This window comes from Myotis yumanensis, unplaced genomic scaffold (assembly GCF_028538775.1).
Source record: "Myotis yumanensis isolate MYYU_CA2020_CCGP unplaced genomic scaffold, mMyoYum1.0.hap1 SCAF_13, whole genome shotgun sequence".
Lineage (NCBI taxonomy): Eukaryota > Metazoa > Chordata > Mammalia > Chiroptera > Vespertilionidae > Myotis > Myotis yumanensis.
Window position 1 is genome coordinate 4,159,394 of NW_027223764.1, and position 17,500 is coordinate 4,176,893.

At 57.4% G+C, this 17,500-nt stretch overlaps 1 protein-coding gene across 10 annotated transcripts in view; it reads right to left on the reverse strand.

Moving 5' to 3' along the window:
• EBF3 (EBF transcription factor 3) overlaps nt 1-17,500 on the reverse strand; it is a 115,443-nt gene that overhangs the window by 12,515 nt on the left and 85,428 nt on the right. For all 10 annotated transcript variants that reach the window (XM_070432106.1, XM_070432104.1, XM_070432103.1 and 7 more), the window contains exon 10: nt 17,112-17,238. In XM_070432106.1, the coding sequence (XP_070288207.1) occupies nt 17,112-17,238 (127 nt within the window). The remainder of the gene's footprint in view (nt 1-17,111; nt 17,239-17,500) is intronic.

Below are 17,500 nucleotides of genomic sequence, written 5' to 3' on the forward strand. Positions count from 1 at the left end.
ACGGCTGTGCGGGTCTCCCTTTCTGATGCTCTGGGAGGCGAGCACCCCCAAATGCTCCCTCTCTCTCAAGGAGTGGGCTTCCCCCCTTTCCTTTGCACATAAAAGCAATGATTATTTCTAATCTATAATTAGACTGGAGGAAAGGCAAAGGGTGACTCCATATATTGTAGAAATGGCGGGGCCGTCAGGAAGTTGCAGGTCTCGGGGCCGTGGACGCCATCAGCACCGTCAGGATCACCGTCTGCGGCGTGCGGGTGCTTCCACCCCGGCCAGGGATTTATGGGGAACTGGCAATTGTGACATATGTCCGGCTATTGCTGGCTTCAGATTTATCCCTGTGGTCCTTTTCTGTCTAGCATATTGCCAGAGCACAAACCAGGCAGGGGGACCACTTACTCTTGCAAAGCTTTAATAATCTGCGAATGGCTGACGACCAGCTGATGTAGAGCGCCATCGTTCCACCAGCCTCCCGAAAATTGCCGGCCACAAATAGTAATTAATCTTTTTATCCCTCAAATTGTAATTTTGACTATGAACTGTGCGGGGCCATAAATCAGCGGCCCGCGCGCCGCGTACAGTGCATGAATCACGGCCGGGACTCCGTCCGACGGCTCGCTCTGTGTTTAACAAGCTTTATAAGGAGTCATTGGGCTTTGTTATGGCTCTGCCTGACTCCAACCGGCTCGGAGCCCGCGGGCCCGGGGACGCGGGTGAAGATGGAAATACTTATTAGAGTACATTACTTCCCGATGTAGATAGCGTTTTCCGTGGAGTCACGCCAGGGGTGCGTGGCGCGACATAAATCACCGAGTTTTCCTAGACTAATAAGACCGGCCGCCACCGACGCGTCACGCGGCCCGCCGTGTGGGCCGTCGCTCGCTAGTCAGCACGTAATCTGACGATCCCACACGGCGGGTCTGCCAGCGACGTGCTGGAGGAAGAAGGGGAGAGGCCGTCTCTGAAAAGTGCTCCCCGAAATAACTGGCCACCCTTATCCTCCAGCGCTCGGGCCGCCGCGCGGACACCCACGGCGGGCCTGGTCAGCGACACCGGAAGCCGCGGCGGGCACTCAATAAGCGGCCCGCGCGTTGAGGCCGCGATACGATTTGACATTCCATCATCCATCCCGGAGACAAAGGTCCGCACAGGAATGTGAAGTAAGACATTTTCTTGTTAATAAAGCATTGATCCGACATATTGATTTTACATGACATGGCTTTTGCTGCGATTTCGCCCTCTTTTTCCCTTTGCAAATCGTAAAGCTCTTCCCAGTGCCCGGGCATGGGTGACACGGCGGAATTTCTAACTCTCTGTGATGTAAATTCTATACGTGCAAAACCACTTCATAATCAAACCATTAATCATCAGAAGCTGTCAGCAGTGACTTGGGGGACAATTTGTCATGTCTCTGCCGGGCCGGGACACGGGCGTCGGGCGGGAGTGTGGCGCGGGCCGCCGGGTGGATGGGCCTCACCTCGCGACTGGCCCAGACAGGAGGAGATAAAGTATTACGTTTCTTGATTAGGGAACAAAAAAGGCGGCCCACTGTGCGTTTCCCTCGTGTCAGGGCTGCTTCTCTCCCCCAGCTAATCACCATGACTGTTTGACTTAATGAATCGGCCTGATGAAAGGTGATCAGAAAAGATAGATGGGCGGCCGCTATTGATTTCATGCAAATGCGCTGACAGGTGATCGACGCTTTAATGCGAGCTTTCAGAAGCCTTATGACTTGGAATAACCACACACTCTCATTCCGGGAGGACACTGCCCAGTGATTCAGTTCAAGGGACGCTCTTCTCCTCGCACCAACATTTCAAAGCAGGATAAACAGGGGGGCCCCTGGCTCCCCTCGCTTCAGCCCAGAGAGCGCTGACATCTCCCAGGCACTGCCCAGAGGGAGCAGGGCACCGGGGCGGGCTGCTGGGAAGATGACATCATTGAACCCCGCGGCCTCTGCCACACCGGGTGGGGGCGGGGAGGCTGTGGAAGCAGCTTGGCTGCGGGAAGCCCCGGGAATTTACATGGAAGGATTAGAAAAAATTGCCCTTGTCTTGGAACTGCAGAAGCGACACACATCCTGGCTCCGGGGGGTGCTGGATCACTGAGGGTGGGGGGCTCCAAGCTGCCCCGAGAGCGGCACAGCCCACTGACCACCTTCTGAGGACCGCACAGAACCCACCTCCCCGCACCCGGGGGCGCCGCCGAGATCTCTCCGGCAAATTCTCCAACGGGAGGAGAAAAGCCGAAGACCCTTCGCACACGTCTCATAAATCCTCGGCCCGTGGCGTTTACAAGGCAAGGCCCAGCCGGGCAGGGCAAGGCTCTGGCACGTCCAGTCGCCGAGCCCCGAGCCAGGCCAATCAATACCACTTTCCTGTTTTAGAACTGGGTAATTATGAGGGGGAGAGATTGCCTGACCTTTCACCTGCACTGCATTACTTTGCTGATATTAAGATAAATTGCCTGATTTTGGGTAAACATATGCTGCAATTCAGACTGTCAGCACTGGTTTGCTCAGGGATAATTTGTATTGATCTCCCCGCTTCTTCCCAATTCTGCTTACTGACCTCGTGGATAATTAGAGAAGGAGCCGTGGGTGAGCTCAAGGCGGGGAGGAGGAAGAAATATGAAGAAGAATAAAGCAAATTTGTTTTATGTTAATATTAGGAGGTCCTCCTCCCGCCCTCACATCTGTCAGCATCAGGAGAGCCGTAAATTAATGTACTTGGGTCCTGAGCAATTTATTCCAAGGAATTATTTAGCAGCGTGCTTCGTCCTGAACATGTGTCGCTGGTTAAATTAATTTAAACTCTGCCTTAAACACAACAAACACAAATGTCATTTTCTGCTGGAGAAAAAAAAAACAACAACAACAAGAAGACATTTCTCAAAATGCATGCTAAGCTTCCAGCTTTTCGGCATGGGTGTCCACACACGCGCATCTGAGCCAATGAGCTTCCTAATAAACTCCCCCCTCAGTAATTAGTGCCCATGATTTGTTCTGAATTCAAGTCTCGCTATGAGGGGCTGCTGCGTATAAAAGAGATGAATGTGGCACCAAATTATATCATTTAAGATGTGTCAGATTATAAGGCTGTTGTATCAAAAGTCATAAAACAAATCTCCCCTGTGAAATATCTCTTTATTAACCGTGCCATAAGATATTAACATTCCTCATTTAGTGGAGAGCCTTTTATCTGTGTTTCAGATACATTATTCGTCCTTTCAGAGATAAACTGTATTAATATCCATTTGAGTAGGCTACCGCGGCCTAATGCATAGTAATTTTTGTTGGAGAGCTTTTATTTTAGAATAAGAAAATTACACAGCAATAAAACCTGAATGAATCAGAAGCCAGAATAGCCGGGAATCACACTCGCTGCCAAATGGGGCCGGCGCTCAGGCAGCCTGCGAGGCCAGATATCCGGCTATCACAGGCAGGCCAGCCTCCAGGGCCGGTCACACAAATGCCGCCTGACACGGCCACAGAGACCCACTGATTCCCGCGCCGAGACCGCCTCCCGCTCGGGAGGTTCCTACTTAAAGACATCTGACTGTATTGGAGGAAATCTCGTTACTTCACATGCATTAACGTCATCACAGAAGCAGCACCCTAAATATTTAAGTCATGCCCGTGTGCTGGGGACTAATCCTACCGCAGTGGGTGAAATGTGAACAGTCTGTGGTGTCAGTTCACCTTGGGACCCCCAGGCTCTGAGCGCAGCTGCAGCCGGTATGCCCGCCGCCCTGAGAAACCTACCAACGGCCCGGCCCCCCGGCCACCCGGCCCCCAGTCCGAGCAACACTGTTCCTGGTGACATCCATAGTTTCCGTGTTTGTTCTGGTGCCCGGCCCTGCCATCTGAGGTCATTTCGAACACTCCAAAATGTAGATAATGATTTTATCCGACTGGAATATCCAGTTCCAAGAACAGAGAAATCTGATTCAATTAAGCAAGGGGCACGTTGGGGGCCTCCGGGTGGATAACATGGGAACAACGTTTCCGATTGGAAAACACGTATGTTTGGGGCCAGTGAGTGTTTTCTACAAGGAGCAGCTCTCCTGGAAGGGAAATGGCCAAACGAACAGTCTTCAATCCAGCCCATTCACCGACGTTCGTGAAGCAGCTACTACATGTGGGAAACCTGCCCCCCAGGGGCCCTGCTGCTGCTGCTGCTGCTGCAGCCATCAGTGGGCTGCCCGCCCAGGATGCCGGGTCTCCGCCCGAACCCAGGCCAGCGGGTGCCCTGCCCACAGTGGGGCCTGGACTCCAGCAGGAAGGAGGGATCACGGTTGCAAATCTGAGTTGTGACGGCAACCTCCCGACCAGGCCTGCCTGGGGACCTGGAGCGCAGCCCAGCGGCGAGCCGTGCCACCCCCTAAGTGCTCCTGAGTAATTGCTGCCACAGCCACAGTTGTGTCTTTAAACAGCGCCATTCCCCGGGCAAGCGGGGGGGGGGGGGGGGGGGGGGGGGGGGTTGTGCTGGCAGGTAGAGAACCAGTGTTCCCAGCGCCGCCTGCCCTGGCTCCAACCAGCCAGCGGGAGCTACGAGGAGTTTTCGGCTTCGCAGGAGTTTTCCTTCTGCCTGGAACCCTGACTACAACAATAAAAACAGGAAGGCATTCATTTGCTGCATCCCAGCTGCTGGTTGCTGCTATTAAACGAGTTCCCGTTTCATTGCAATAATGATCATCTTCCTGTAACTTCCCAATCATGCATTTGTCATAATGCAGTAATTTTCTAGCTCCAAACAGACCCTCATAATGAGGCCGTTTTTCACATTAGCAGCATAACTACATAATCAGAACATCTGCAGGTCCTTTTCCAAGGGACAAGGACGCGCGTCAATTACGGCGACGGGGATTGTTAAATAAGATATAGTGTGTTTTCCGAACAGGGGACCCAGGCCCTGCCCCAGCAGACTGCACGCCTTCCGTGTGCCTGAATGAACACAGGTTGTAATGTGTAAAAATTAAATAAAGTAAAATTAAATTGCTCAATACAAAGACATCCCTCTAGAGGGTGTTAGTGATTTCAGTGACAAAGTGCTATTTGCTGACAAGTAGTTTACACATTAACCAGCTGAATCCGAGGGGGAAAAATGCCAATAGCAATTATATCACCTTGAGGTTATTAAATGTCCCACTGATAAGTAACTAGGTGAACTTGACCAGGTGATAAAGACTGCTGTGAGCAAATGATCGCACAGTGAAGAATGTTTGTGTGTCCCGCTGGCTTCTCCAGATAGCTTTTCTTTCAAAAATGACTGTATAAAAAAGTGGCATTAAAAATGCGTGGCCACCGAAGACAAAATTGGTGTTTAGCTCCCCCTGAATGCCTCACCCCGCCAGAGCCCCTCCATCACTCCGCGGCAGAAACCCTACACAAAGCCTGCAAAGGCCTGCTTTTTTCCTCCTTTTTTTCGGCTTTAAAATGATGCTAAGTTCTCCACTTTATCATCAACTGTCTCCTCCAAGTGCATTTCATCTATAAGAAATTCAGATGCTCGGGAAATTAAAATTTCAAAGATCTGCTGCAAAAAAAAAATCAATGGGGCGAGATCAATGCTCATAGAAATTTCATGAACTTTGAACTGATCCGGGCATGATGATGAGAGGTGGTTGGAGTTTCAGGCGGCTGACGGCTCCTCGCGAGGATGAAACGCGGTCAGGGCAGCCGAGAGGAGGGCCGCATTTTAGATGGGTTTCTGCTTTCATATTTTGTCCGACAAAAAAATTAATTTTTAGTCTATTTCAGTAACAAGCAAAAATGGGGGGGGGGGGGATCTGCCTTCCCGACACGACCTGTAATACCCCCACTTCTTAAGAGCACCTAATGCTTTGCACATTAACGCGGCCACGAAATGAAATCGGTTCCCTTTGCAGCCGATTGCAGGTGCAAATTAATATTGTAAAATGAAGATCAATACATGGACAGGGCCAAATCAATAGTGGCTAAATTATTGCTGCATTTTCCTCCTCATTCAAGATGAGTTGTGTTTTCCTCTCAAAGTCAATACTTTGCAGCTTTTCTCATTAATTTCTCAATAAATTTGGCAATGAATTTCAATCACAGCACCCGGCAGGGCGAGCCAGGCACCGTGGCACGCCTGGGAACACAAAGGCCAGCGATTCTGCATCGCTCGCCAGGAGGTGCTGCCCCCAGCAGCCGGCCTGCTCCCCGGGGCCTGGCCGGGGCAGCGGGCCACCCCTGGAAACTGACCAGAAGGCTCGGGGTGCCCCTTCTTCGACACCAAGCGGCTTACCCTAAGTTGCCCTCATCAAACTGACGTGGCTTTTCCAGCGCCCTGGCGTGAGTGGCTCACCCGCCCGGGGTCGGCCTCTGATTCTCACTGCGGTTGCCCCAGACGGCCCTCCAACCCGCTAACCAAAGGGCGCTGTCTGCAACCAAGACTTCTAAGGACGGGCAAGTGCCTCGCTTGACTTCTAATTGGAGGACGGGCACCCCTCGCTCGCTCGCATGGGGAACATGGTTCCACATTCACACAGATGGCCCCACTGGCCGTGTGGTGTGCACAGGGCACCTCGGCCACTCGCCGACACCAGGCAGCGGACGGCGGCATTGTGATGTGACACCTAGTGCAGGAAAGGGGGACAGCTCACCTCCCTTGCTACCAAAACACCCTGGCTGACAGCTGCTGGGTTGCACTGAAGCAATTCTGTTAATTTCCTCCACGAACGCACGGGATTGCGGCTTTTAGAGTCCTGTTGAGTAGCGCCTACCTCAGGCCTGGCTGGTGGACACTGAGCCACCTTAGTCTGCCCCGGGGACAACTCCCCACAGTGCAGCCCTGAGGTAGGGACGTGGCTGGGCCACCCCATCCCCCTCAAGGCTGTTCTAGCAAATATTACCGCTCCCCATGGACAGAAGGGCTGTGAACAAGGCAAAGGAGAAGCTAGAGAAGAAATCAAGGCCAGGCGCCCCGCGCGGGGTCCCTTTTCTCTAAGAAACAGTCAAGTGTCTGGTGTCATCCACCCTCTTAGAGATACTGGGAGAGGGGACTTAAAACCCAGTGGGCAACGCTCTGTGGAGGACCATCGGGCAATGGATTTGCACACTTCACACGAGTGTAAAAATCTCCACTAGAAGGTGAGCTGGAAAATGAGCTACGAAAGCTCGTCCCTCCCCAGACCAGGTGTCCCTGACCCAGAAAGGCCTTTGTTCCCGAAGCCGCCAGCCCCCCACGGGGCTTCCCAGGCCACCTATTCTCTTGTTCAGGGTCCTCCTCCTTGATAATGGGGCCATCACCCTGTGTCATGGCACCTACCCGACTCAGTGCAGAGCACACAGTAGGTGCGCAAAATAATGAGTCACAATGGGGATCTCCCTGAGGATACAGGATACAAGGTGAAGGTATCAAAATGGTGATTTTGAGAAGCCGACGTGAGTGTAATGTTTCTCATATGTCTACACAAAACCTTGGTCACAAATATCTCAGAGCAGCATGATTGGTGATACCCAAGTGCCCGTCATTGATGACTGGGTAACAGGATGGGGTCCATCCTACGCTGGGATACTACGCAGCCATGCTCAGGGAGGAAGCCCTGATCCACACTGCAACACGGGGGAGCCTTGAAACTGCCACAAAGGACCATCTACTGAACAGACGTCCAGGAGAGGCCAATGCACAGAGACAGGAAGTAGATGGGTGGCCGCCTGGGTGGGGGAGGGGAGCAGGGGGAGCAGTTGGCTGCTGATGGGTACGGAGTTCCTCCCTGGGTGTTGAGAATGTTCTTCATTAGATTAGTGGCTGCACAACTCGGGGAATATACTAACAACCGTGTACACTTTGAATGGGTGGGTTTTTTGTTCTGTGACCTATACCCGAATAAAAACAACATTTTACGCAAATGTAACCTCTCTATCTGGCTTAGCGTCTGTGGGCCAGCGCTGCCTGTCCCGGGAAGTGCCTCCGTGGTCCGAATGCCGCCTGGCATCTGTGTAAAGCGCGGGACCTCCCGGGTGTGACCCCGCTGCGGGGAAGGGCAGGGAGAGGGAACAGGCTTCCCGACAGCACCGCCCTCTCAGCCTCCACGAAGGCGTGTTCACCTCCCGCTTTCTCGGCTGAATAAAGAAAAGGAATGTTCTCAGAGCCGTAAAGACATCGCCCAGAAAACGTAAACATTGGGATCCCCAAACACTGTCCTTTCGCCCAGAATTCTGGGTCACGTGTCTCACGTACAATGGCCCCATTTTCACACCAGGGGCCCTGAAATCCCAAACATGTGGGGAAGAGAAGGCCTCTGTGGGGGCACCTGAGCTCCTTCCCCACCCCCCATGGCAGCCCTGCCTACAGCCACCTGACCGGCCCTGACTCCTCCTGCTCCCTGCACACCCCCCCCAGGGGACTCCCCAGAAAATCTCAGGGAGCCTCAGCCGTCCCTCTTCTCAAAGAACCCCACCCCATTCATGACTGTTATTAACGTCACTCCACCTGCTCTGTCCGTGGCTGTACACGTGGCTGAGCAGCAGACACCTCAGTGAGCCCCGAGCCCGGCTGTGGGGGAGGCCCCCCGCTTCCCCACCCCCAGCACCAACAGCACCTCTCTCTCTGGGCCACCTGCCCGCCCACCTGGCCCAGGTGGCATCGGGCAGACACTGAGCGGCAGGAACCCAGTCCTGGTGACTGTGACCTTCAATGTCACATCCTCTGACACCACGCTGGCCACGGCGATGAATGTCAGCTGCTGTTTCCCGAGCGCAGAAGAAGGAAGTGACACAGTCACTGAGTCGGGGTCAGCAAGGACGAGAGGCAGGGCGTGGGGACGGCGTCTGGGCGAAGGCGTCCAGGCATCCGGGACGCAGTCGTTGGGACTGTGACCACAGAAGGAGCATGTGAGCTCCCCACGGGCGGGACAGCACCTCACACGTGGGCATCTCGCTTTCGTGGTATTGAAGCAAGTCACTTTTTGAAGTAACCTCCGCTTTAACTGACCACATTTTAACTGACCACAAACACACGCGGCAAACTGACAGTCTGGGACACTGTCGCCTGAGGCCCAGCATGTTGTGAAGCGAACACTAGGCCACCCCTGTGGTGGCCGCCCTTCAACCACAGGTGCCTGCTCACCAGCCCGGCGCCAGCAGGCCCCACAGGGGTACCTGGGAGGTGTCTGTACCAGGGACGTGCCCATCAGAAAACACCGAGGTGGTCTTCAAAACCAGGGGGGAGTGGTTATCACAGCGAACGCACCTGCTCATCCCCAGCGCCAGGCGCATGGTCCAGGAGACAGGAGGAGTGCAGCACGGGGTGCCTGGGCGGGGGGGTAGGGGTGTGCCTGGGCTGGGGGGTGGGGGTGTGCCTGGGCTGGGGGGTGGGGGCGTGTCTGGGCAGGGGGGTGGAGGGGGGAGTGCCCGGGCAGGGGGGCTGGGGGGGAGTGCCCGAGCAGGGGGGCTGGGGGGGAGTGCCCGGGCAGGGGGGCTGGGGGGGTGTGCCCGGGCAGGGGGGTTGGGGGGGGGAGTGCCTGGGCAGGGGGGCGGGGGGGGGGGGAGTGCCCAGGCAGGGCCTTCCTTGGGAGGAAAAGGGTGAAAGGATGGAGAAGGCCTCTGGCAGAATCCCTCACATCTAACCACCTCAGTGCCTGACTCCCCATCTTCACTGGTCATCTGATGCGGGGGGGGGGGGGGGGGGGGACCCCTTGCCAGGAAGTGGGATTGCGGCGTGCGGAGGGCAGGGCATGAGGAGGGCGGCGTCTGGAAGGGAGGAGAGGACCGCCGACCCACCGCCAGGCGCGCCTGAGGGAACGTCCTCCAAACAGCCTGGGCCCGCGTGTGCCGAGCCCTGTCCGGCCCGCGGTGGAGGCGGGAAGCGGCTGTGTTAGAATCGGACACGCTCTTCAGGAGCCGCCCAGAGCGCGTGCCGTCCTCACGCACACGCTCAGCTCCCTCGGACCCGAGTCACGCACACGCTCAGCTCCCTCGGACCCGAGTCACGCACACGCTCAGGTCCCTCGGACCCGAGTCACGCACACGCTCAGGTCCCTCGGACCCGAGTCACACCACACGCTCAGCTCCCTTGGACCCGAGTCACGCACACGCTCAGCTCCCTCGGACCAGAGTCACGCACACGCTCGCTCGTTGACAGCGTGGAAACGCGGGCCCACATCACAGTCGGTGCTCACTAGCAGCCTTCCATTCTCAGAAAGTTCGGATTTTGCATTTTCTACAACTGACTCGAAGGAAGATGGTTTTAATAGACTTTTCCTCGGCCTGAGCTTTGGGGCTCTCGGCCGGGAGATGTGTGGGGACAGGTCCACGACCTCCAGCGTCAAGGTTTCAGGGGCGAGGGCGCGGCCCACCTCCGGTGACAGCCACCGCGTGCACGTCCAGCCTCGGCCCTGTCCGGCCGTGGAGCTGGACGGCTGGGTCTCGGGACGGGCCAGGCCGCAGGAAACAACGCACGCTGTCCAGTTCCTGTTCCATCTTCGAGGGCCACGGACGTCAACTTGCTGCTTGTCCGCAGGGCCACACGCTGTGTCGGGGGTCCCTGTGACACGGGCTCTGGGTCCTCCTGGGCGAGCTGAGGGGCGCTCTCTCCGTCGCTTTTGCACCGTCATCTTGGCGTTACTCAGCACTCAGGTCGGTCACAGTCACCTGGTTGGGCTTCCAAACGGTCACCGGTTCGTTGCCCGCCATCCCCGTCTCCCCGGGCCCTTCCCACGCTGATCTCAGAACTGCCACGTGCACCTGACCAACCGAACTCGGCTCCAATCCACACGGGAGCCCGTCCTCCAAGCCTCCCCTCCTCGCGCCTCCTGGGCGGCGGGCAGCGAGGCGGGACCCTGCCCACCGGGCCTGCGGCTGAGGGCCAGGCCGCCTCCCCGCCCGCCGCCTCCCCACAGCTGCCGACGGGGCCCGATGACCCTTTTGTCCTTTGGGGAAGATGAATGGCTGTCTCCGCGGGGGCTGCGTTCTGTCAGGTTGGGTGCCGGGGAGTCGATACCTTCACCTTGACACGGAAACTTGGTGATTTATCCCTCGGTGTCTCCTCCGGGGTGAGCGCGGCCCGGAGAGTGCAGCCAGTCGGGGCGCGGGGGGCCGACTTTGGTCACAGCCACTTGGAAAGCAACCTCAGCCCCTCTGATGACAGACAAATGTGTCTTGTTAGCGACTGCCCAAAAGCGCTTGACTTGTACTAATAACAGAAAGGCCATGCTGGTCACCGAGGGTCCAAAGACGAAGCACCCTGTCACCAGCCTGGTTGGGAAATTAGCAAATAATGTTCTTTTCCTTGATAAATGGGTGACAGCTCCCGCTCACCAATCATTTTTAACATTTTGATGCGTGCCTGCGATCCCACTGGAGGAGCAGAAAAGTTTACTGGCCTCAATTTTCAGATGATGAATGGAACTCTCTAAATGTGCGATTTCTGTATGAGGTATAGTTCATTTTAAGCAATTCTAGTAAATGGGTGTCACTGATTAGGACAAATCGTCTACTTGTGCAATAGCACACGCGGTGGGCCTCATTCTCCCGCCTCCGTGGAGACGGGGAGCGAGGGCACGGCCGTGACCCCGGCAGCCGGGAGTCTGTCCGTCCAGCACCCACTCAGCACCCTCGCAGACGCCCCGTCGGCCATCCCGGCCGTCCTGTCTGCGCCGTGTCGCCCGATGCGCAGGTGGGCCCTCTCCCTTCCCTGCGGCCCTCGGGAGCCCGGAATGACCCCCACGCGGCCCTCCCAGCCGGCACCCCGTCCCCATCGCTGGGGAAGACTCGCCGTCCACCACCAACGGGGGAGCAAGTGACAAGAGCAAAGGTAGGGGCTGCTGGGACGAGAGGCCGCGTTGTCACGTTCTGCGGTATCTGGGTCACCGTCCCAGCCCCCCAAATGTGGGCAGGTCTAGAGAGGGGCTGAGTGGAAAAGGCATGCGCCAGCCTATCCTGCCACATAACGCGCCACATACAAAAGCAAGGGTGTCGGCCCTGCAGGGGAGCGCGGACTTCCCCCCGGGCCCCTCCAACGGCCCGTAGCAACCATGAGCCAGGGAGGCTGCCGAGAGGGCTGGGCAGGGCCCCGCCGGCACCACTGGGCCTCGTGGGCTGGGACAGATGGGGGCGCCCAGGAGTGACTGACTGAATTGGCTGGAAGTGTCCCCAACTCCAGGACCCATGATTAAAATACCTGTTTCCCCACCGTGTCCCCAGAGGGGCTGGGAATGTGGACTGACCCGGGGTTTCACCGAAGGGAGGGCTTAGCCCGGGATGGGGCGGGGGGGGGGGCCACAGTCAGAGTATCTGGTCTCGGCGGCAGTGGCCGGCTGCTGTGTGGAGACAGCGATTCGTTTGCAGGGCGCTGGCCGGGCGACAGCTCCTGGCGGGCCGTGGTCGCGGGCGCTATTGACTGCAGTGCGTCCCCCGCTGTTGACAGATCCCATCTCAATGCGCACAAAGATCTTCAAGACACTTCAGACTACGAGCACCCTTCAAGGGGCGAGTGAAGTGGGGGTTAAACGGTGGAGCCCGCCGGAGGCCGCGGCGCGGGCACGGGAAGGAAACTGCCACCCGAGCTGCCGGGACAGCACCCGGGGGCCTGACGTGTCGCCCGTTTAAGGCACAATCTGACTCTTTTAAATCAAAAAAGCAGGAAACGTAAATACTATATCAGAAAGCACACAAACTGTTAGCAATTACTGGCTGAGTAACGATTTCACACGCTTGCAATCAAATGCACGTCTTGGTGCGGGAAATAATCATGTGTGTGTCCCCGTCCAGGATATAAATTGCAGACAAGCTCCGTCTGTGCCCGCCCTGGACGCGTTCACCAGCGGCCGCCAACGTCTCCCTTCGCGACTGGGGCTGGCCAGTTGGTAATTTGTGATAATTTCTTTAATTGAGCAAAAGAAATGGCTAAAATGAGAGTGGGTCCGCCAAACATTGGGTCCAAGAGTTCAAGAGCAGGAGCCTCCGTGAGTGGCCCTGGCGTCCTGGGGAACCCCCTGGAAGGGACGCCACCACCCATGAGCTTCACTGCTTCTGTGTGACGGGAACCCCTCCCGCCAAACGGACGCCTCAAGTCACACGCACACTCGTGCACGGACACCCACACCTGGACACGTGTCTGCAAAGGTAGCGTCCACCCTCACATAGCTTCAGTTCGAAGCAGACCAATTACAATTTGTCTTCATCAAATAACACCGCAAAGCTTCTCTTCTACTTAAAGAAGAATTCTGTGGCCCCTGCCCATCGGATGGGTTTCTCCTGGGGAAGCGAGAGGCGGGAGACGGGTCAGTCTGCCCGGTTAGCGGGCATCAGCGTCTCAGGTAGGCTGTTCCGGGACCTCGGTAATTATTATTAAACAAGCAGACGAGACGCGATTAGACAAATATTAAAACAAGCGTGGCACTCAGGTATCAATTTGCACTCTTCACTTTTAAATGCAGCGAATATCTCATTAATTTAATTTTAGGTGCCCGGCGTTTATACTGCATTTTACAGTCTAGAAGGCAATTTACTATTAACTGGCAATTACATACAGAGTGATTGTTAATTCTGCGCCTAAGTGCTAGCCGCTTGGAAATGGCTCCCGCTCTCTCATTTCTGACCTTCTCACAACAGGGGTGAGGCTCGCTGGGAATACGAGGGCCTGGGATGGAGGAGCCGGACATGTCACTTGTGACTCGTTCTTTTAATTCACCGGCTAATCAACCGAACGGCCACTGCTTCCCCAGGTAACTGTGTCTTTAGTGTAGGCAGCAGGCGAAGGGGCCTTGTGGATGGGCCTGGCCGCCTCCCCTTCCCTGGGTGGGGCCCGCGGGGAGCGCCACGCCCACTCGGGGCTGACTGACTGGGCCTGGGCCAGAGGAACCTGGTGTTTCTCAGATCCCCATAAACAGATCACTTAGGCCTTCGCCCCCACGGGCGGGGCTCCTCCTCAGCTCAGGTTCCTTATCCGAGGCCGGCTGCTGGCAGGAAGGCTCACCGTGAGGGTGTCCCGGCAGCCTCTGGGCGGGGGCGCTGATGGGAGCCAGATGCCCAGGGGACGGTGCCCTCCCTGCAGGGGCTGCCCTGAGCCCGGTGCAGAGGGCGGGCTCGGCTTTCAGGGGCGCAGTTCCCAGCGATTATTCTTTGTCCCCATCAATTTCAGGGCAAGCAAGTCAGACAGCAGCTTCCAGGTCAGACAGGCTACGACCCCAGCTCACCTCCGCTCCCTGGGCGTGTAGGCCCGTATCCCTTACACGGCGTTTGAAATGCATATTCCCGTTAATGACTGGGGTGGGGGAGGCCATAAATTAGCCTTCTGCGAGCAAAGGCCCCGCTCACTGAATGGCTCCATTGAAGGCCCATCGTGGGAGAACACTCGGTGGAGAAAATCCCGAAGCCTTGGGCAGCCGGGCCCCTGCACGTCGGGCCCAACAAGCCCAGTCCGCTTGGAGTGGACACCATGTCCACTGGGGAGTGGAAGACGGGCCACTGGGTGGCTGATGGACCTGACTCAGGGTTAAACCCCTTCCCATGGGGCGGGGGGAGGGAGGCGTAGAACACCCCAGAACTCCCCGAGGAGGTGGCTGGCCAAGGAAGGGGTCCTGGCCAGCTGGAGAGCACAGAGGGTGGCCAAGCCCGGCCGGTGTAGCTCGGCGGTTGAGCATCGACCCAGGAACCAAGAGGCCGCTGGTTCGGTTCCAATCGGGCCACGTGCCGGGTTGCGGGCTCCATCCCCTGTGGGGGGCGTGCAGGAGGCAGCCCATTGATGATGTTTCTCTCTCATCAATGTTTCTCTCTCTCTATCCCTCTCCCTTCCCCTCTCTCTCTCTCTAAAAATATCAATTAAAACATTTTTTTAAAAAAGGTGGCAAAGAGAGCTGCTCAGACAGCCACACCCCTCACACTGGCCTTGGAGCAGGCCCTCGGCAGGCGACACTCACTGGCCAGTGACAGGCGGCTCCTCCCAGTGCATTTTCCAAAGGTACCTTTGTTTACGATGTTCAGCCCAGGGCCTTGCTCTCCCCGCTGGGACTAGAGTCCTCAGAAAAGAGTAGCCATCGCTCACAGCCAGCCCGTCTCCCTCTGAAAAGCCCACACGTGCAGAAATCTGAATGCCAAGGTCTGGTCGATGCGAGGACCCACTGAGGCCCATGGGGCGGACTGAATCCTGAGGGCCCAACAGTCCAATGGAACAAGCGGTCTCGCCACCCATGTCTGTGCAGAGCAAGTCGGTCTTGCCACACACATCCACGCTCCCTTTGGTGCCCCACGGCCACCGAGGAGCATGTGTCTCGCAGCAGACACGTGACATGGCTCCTGAGTGGATAATAAACGCCCCTTCCCTTGAGGGACTCGGGACCCCGACAGAAGTTGTACCTTGGAAACTGTCCACAGGAGGCACCGCTCGCCGGGTACCCCTCCACCGTGGGTCCGACATGCCCCTAAGTGCCCCCTGACCCTCACAAACCCGAGGGTGGGGCCGAGCAGAAGTGGCACTCGGGTCGGAGCATGGTGCCAGGTCCCCGGTCAACACCAAGCAGAGCAGAGGGAGCCCCGCTGCCTCCGCAGCCTGAAGTTCACGGTCAGAAACCCAGAGACGTGCGGCCCCCCCGGCCAGCAGTCAGGGAGAGGCACGCGGAGCGTGGGGGGCGGACGCGGCTGCAGCGCACAGGACATGGGCCGAGCAGAGGTGCTGAGAGAGGCACCGCCCAGGGAGGCCTCCTGACGCCCCCCTCCCCGCCCCGGGACCCGCGCCCACAGCCCAGTCTCCTGCTGAAGTGCGGGCACGTGCTCTCCAAGTGCCAAGTGTACCGCCCTCTGCGTGACTGTACATTTTCATACACCGGGAGCCCCACAGCTGTACAGGCTGCCCCTCCAGCCCTGGGCCTTCCCAAGAGCCAGGAGCACCCCGACCAGGAGGGGCCGGCACACTACCCACAGCTTGTTGCCAATGCACTTGTCCTGGGTTTGGGGCAGCTCTGGACTCGCGAGGGGGTTGAGGGTGGGGGCCGTGCTAGTCCCCTGGGAGGAAGCGACCCCTGGTGTGGGGCAGGTACCCCCACACACACCCTGACCACATGGAGGGGCGGAGGGGCTGAGGGGCTCAAAGAGAAGGCACCCTCCCCCGTCAAGGACCCCAGGTGTCGCTGGCAGCCCAGGCTGGCCCCGGGTGACCCTGGAAAGTGGGCACTGAAAGCATTTACACTCTGCATGTCACACTCAGTCCTTCCTAAAATCAGGGTGCGTGGGGAACCCCCACTCTCTTCACACTCCAAAGTGGGAGGGACCTCGAGCCCACGTCACCTGCCTGCTGGACAGAGGACAGCCTTCCATCCGGCTGGGAGGCCAGACCGGCGGGGCGTCCTGCCGCTGGTGACAGCTTGTGGGAGCCCCGAGCCCAGGCTCTCGCTATGGCCTCCCGCCGCCCTCGTACACGTCACGGCCACAGCTCTTCAGGGACGAGTCCTCGTCCATGTCACCCTCCCGTGTTTCAGCAGGTGCTGCCCATTGTTAAATAGACTCCTCAAAGATGACAGTGTTTGCACTTGGCTAGGACAGAACTCGAGTCCTAACACAGCTTACGCTTACTTGTGGCTTCTCTCCACAGCGAGCTCGAAGGAATCCCGTCAACTAAGCAACTTTCCGATAACCAACAGTCACTGCAGAGGCAACTCTTCTGATGGTAGCAGTTTCTCTAAAACCCTCACAGAAGGAGTGTACGTAAGGTATGTGTGTGACCGGGCCTGGAGCAGAGACCTGGCGTGCGTTGGAGGCCCCTCATTTACAGGGTGTGTGGCCTTGGGCACATGACTTAACCTCTGAGTCTCAGCTTGTGCAAATGAGCAACGGGGACATCACTTGGGCAGCCACGGGATGATAGCTGGGGTGACCTGTTACCGACAACCGCCCCCCTCCCTACCCCAGCCTGGCTTTCAAGGTGAGAAGGCCGAGGGCCACAAGGGAGGGGCCCAAGGTCACATGCCCGGGGGGCGGGGGGGGCTGCACCTGTCCATGGCGTCTCTCCAGCTCGGACGGGGACAGACACGGCTGCTGACAAAACCCTGCCCCTGGCCCAGGGGCCTCACCCAGCCTCTGCGTGCGGCGCCCGCCTGTGCAGACCTAAGGGGCGTCTACCGCTTTGCCACGAACGCCGAGAAGGGGAACTCACCGGTGTAGACAAACCGCCCTGGAGCGCCTTTACAGAACTGCTTGGACTTGTAGGACAGGGTGACCTCGACGACGCCAGGAATGTGCCGCGGCGGGGTCTGGACTCGGATGGCGTGGGGAGTTATCAGCTACAAAAACCACACGGTGAGCAGGCTTTCAGGGCGCTGCTCGTGAGAGGGGACACCCGCCAGTTAGACATAATTACCAAAATGAGCAAAATTGGACCATCGTCTGGGAGCGCCCCCTCCTAGCTGTCACCGGGGAGGCGGGGCCTCCAGCTCTTTAAGAAAAAGATCTGCAAATGGTCCCGGGTTTTCGTTTGCAGGAAAGGCCACAGGGCATCATTCACATGAAAATTGCCACCATATGTCCCCTGAAACCTGCTTCTGG